The 2695-nt window shown below is 35.3% G+C and overlaps 1 protein-coding gene across 1 annotated transcript in view; it reads right to left on the bottom strand.

The window, feature by feature from the left end:
* Positions 1-551: 551 nt before the first annotated feature.
* Positions 552-2695, bottom strand: part of crybg1a (crystallin beta-gamma domain containing 1a) — a 67848-nt gene continuing 65704 nt past the window's right edge. Inside the window, exon 22 of the mRNA XM_034921218.2 lies at positions 552-1924. Coding sequence (XP_034777109.2) covers positions 1836-1924 — 89 coding nt within the window. The 3' untranslated portion in view covers positions 552-1835. The remainder of the gene's footprint in view (positions 1925-2695) is intronic.

The raw sequence follows: 2695 nt of genomic DNA, 5'->3' as shown, positions 1-2695 counted from the left end.
TCACCGTGTCAGTTTCTATCTTGTGTGCCATGATAAATAATACATCTTGCATTTTAAGTAGAAAGGTTTCTTTGAAAGATGCAGGGTTGTTTGAGAGACTATCTGACATGTCTGTAAATAAACAAAAATTCGTGTTTGTTTGTTTTTTTTTTTTTAAACAAACATGTTTACCAAGTTTTCCTGATGCCTTTTTTTCTAGTGCTTGTTAAGATGTGCAAATTAAAACACAGTAAACTACAACAATCAAACCCTGTACATCCAGTAAACTTGATAGATGATATTATTTAATTCATGAAAGTAGCAGGAATCCTAATCCACTCCACATCAGAATATAAGCAATGTACTGTAAAAATACATTCAGTTATTTCTTTCCAGTATCACTTTTACATTTTTGCAGTAATCCTGTATTTCTAGACATTATAAAACACAATATAGAACAGATACACTTGACATCTGAACTCGAAGTCAAGTGCACAGGAGCTAAGTAACAACAAATGACATGTTGAATACTGGTTACCAAAAGCTGGAATAAAGAAAACACTACACAGTCAAGCAAGAAAGATATTGTGTATTTTTACCTTTGTACAAGAAGACTGCCAGTTGAGTCATGCTTATGTTAATCAGTTTGTGTGGACTGACCCAAAATTCTGCCCCTCTTAACATGCTACTGTCACAGACAGCGCCTGGCAGTACGGGACCTGGTTTTACAAGTTTACACTGCTCTCAGAATTTAGAACCACATTTCAACACAAAGCTGCTTTGATCCATCATTTAAACAGTCACCTAGTACATAAACAGTATGCACAATTGGCCTCAGTTATCCATCACTTTCCTCAACTTGTAACTAAAGTCCTGTATGTCGATAAATCACTAGATCCGTAATTATACAGTTTAAATAGACCCATGTGTTTTATTTTAATACTGTACAGTGCTTTAGTATATCAGTTTCAAATTTTTACTTAATTACTTATGTTAAATTAATGTACAGCTTTAACGTTTAACATGCAACTCAAGCACATAGTACAAAAACAAAGGGGGAATGCCACTTGTTTTTAATTTGTTTTAGTGTCGTCTTTATTCTTAATATATGTAGGCCAAAATAAAAATATGACATGGCTGTAGTTATAATAATCAAGTGTAGTTAAAAACAATATATACCTCTAATAGGGAGATACATTTGTTTTATAATAAAACAAACAATTAGTCTGACATGTAATTTGGTTGAGTTGTTTGTGCTAAGCATTATTATAAAACGAATGTGGCACGGGATTTAAGTATTTTCCAGAAGCCTTTAATGCTGCTGAGTAACAGAAGTGTTTTCTTATGGATTCCATACCCCTGTGCAGCTGCGAGTTCTATAGAACTTGTGGGAATTCCAAAAACAATAAATACAGCACCTTTGAATGACAGGAGTGATGATGCACCCTAACAGATCTAGGTTTCAGCACTGTGGTAAACAGCTCATTAGGACCAGCCCTTTCCTACAATTAACATTAAAAGCCTTTATATAGGTTCATTAAATGTACAAAAAAACAACTTACAGTCAAACAGGTAAATACAAAACGTACGTCTGTACAACAAAGTGCTGCAGTCTTTCTTTGTAGGAGAGCTTTTAAAAGAAACGAGTTTTCTAGCTGGTTACATATGGAACTAAAGAATACATAAATGAAGGAAAATATAGTCTAGCAAAATATATATTTTTTGTATAAAAAGGTGGTGTTCTCAAAATTGAATTCTTTGTTTCTGGTTTGCTGAAGGACTTCCCCCTATACGCTTGAAGAGTGTTGCACTTAGAAGGCACACCATGGCTTTTTCTGTTTGTGTGTGAAAGCAGTTTACAAGATTTCCATAGCCCATCTCTGGTTTTGTTTGTTTTCATCAAATGTATTTAGGATCACTTGGTTTTTGTCATATTGTTGACCTCCTGTAAAATAATAAAAATAATATTAATAACAGAATACATTACAGTTGCATTTTACTCAGAAATATGATGGTATAGCTTAGAAAGCTGTAAGGATTTCCACTAGTGGCAGTTAATGTGGCTGCTGTACTGCCATTTGTTTTAAAAAATAAAAGCTCCACTAAAAGTACACCATGCTGTAAAATATTCAACATCTGCAGACACCTGTACACACACAGACTCACATCTTCCATACAATATACTAGCCAATACAAAGACTCAACACACAAACCAGATTAGCCATTTTTTTTCGGTGGCCAGGTGTTACTTACATACTGTATTACTACAATAAACCACAAGATGGTGCTGTTCACAAAGTGTTGCTAGTAAACCTCATTTACTGAAAGTTCATTCCAGCGATTTCTTTACTTCGGCATACAGTTAAATTGGGTTCTATTTGGGTATTGTACACACAGTTAAGTCTCTTGGAAAGTGGCTAGCCACTCTAGCCATCCTCAGGATTGGGCTGACAGTAAATTCTAGCGGATCCTCTTTCCGGCGTAGGTTTTGCCTCAGGTGTTCCCGAGACTGGGGTGTGGTGCCGATGACCTCTTTGTTTGTAACTTGAAAGACTAACCCTGTTTGTTTACATATTCACAATGCCTTTTTGAATTGTAAGAGAGACACTGCCAAATGGGTGCTAAGTTTTGGTTCAGTGGGCAAGCAAAATCCTTATTAAAAAGGTCAGTGATTTTGCCCAACACTGTGAAAGTGGACAGTTTATACTTCAGTGCA

The sequence above is a fragment of the Acipenser ruthenus genome, chromosome 5, assembly GCF_902713425.1.
Source record: "Acipenser ruthenus chromosome 5, fAciRut3.2 maternal haplotype, whole genome shotgun sequence".
Taxonomy (NCBI): Eukaryota; Metazoa; Chordata; class Actinopteri; order Acipenseriformes; family Acipenseridae; genus Acipenser; species Acipenser ruthenus.
The sequence above is the reverse complement of the archived record's forward strand: the minus strand, read 5'-3'. Positions and strand labels throughout refer to the sequence as shown.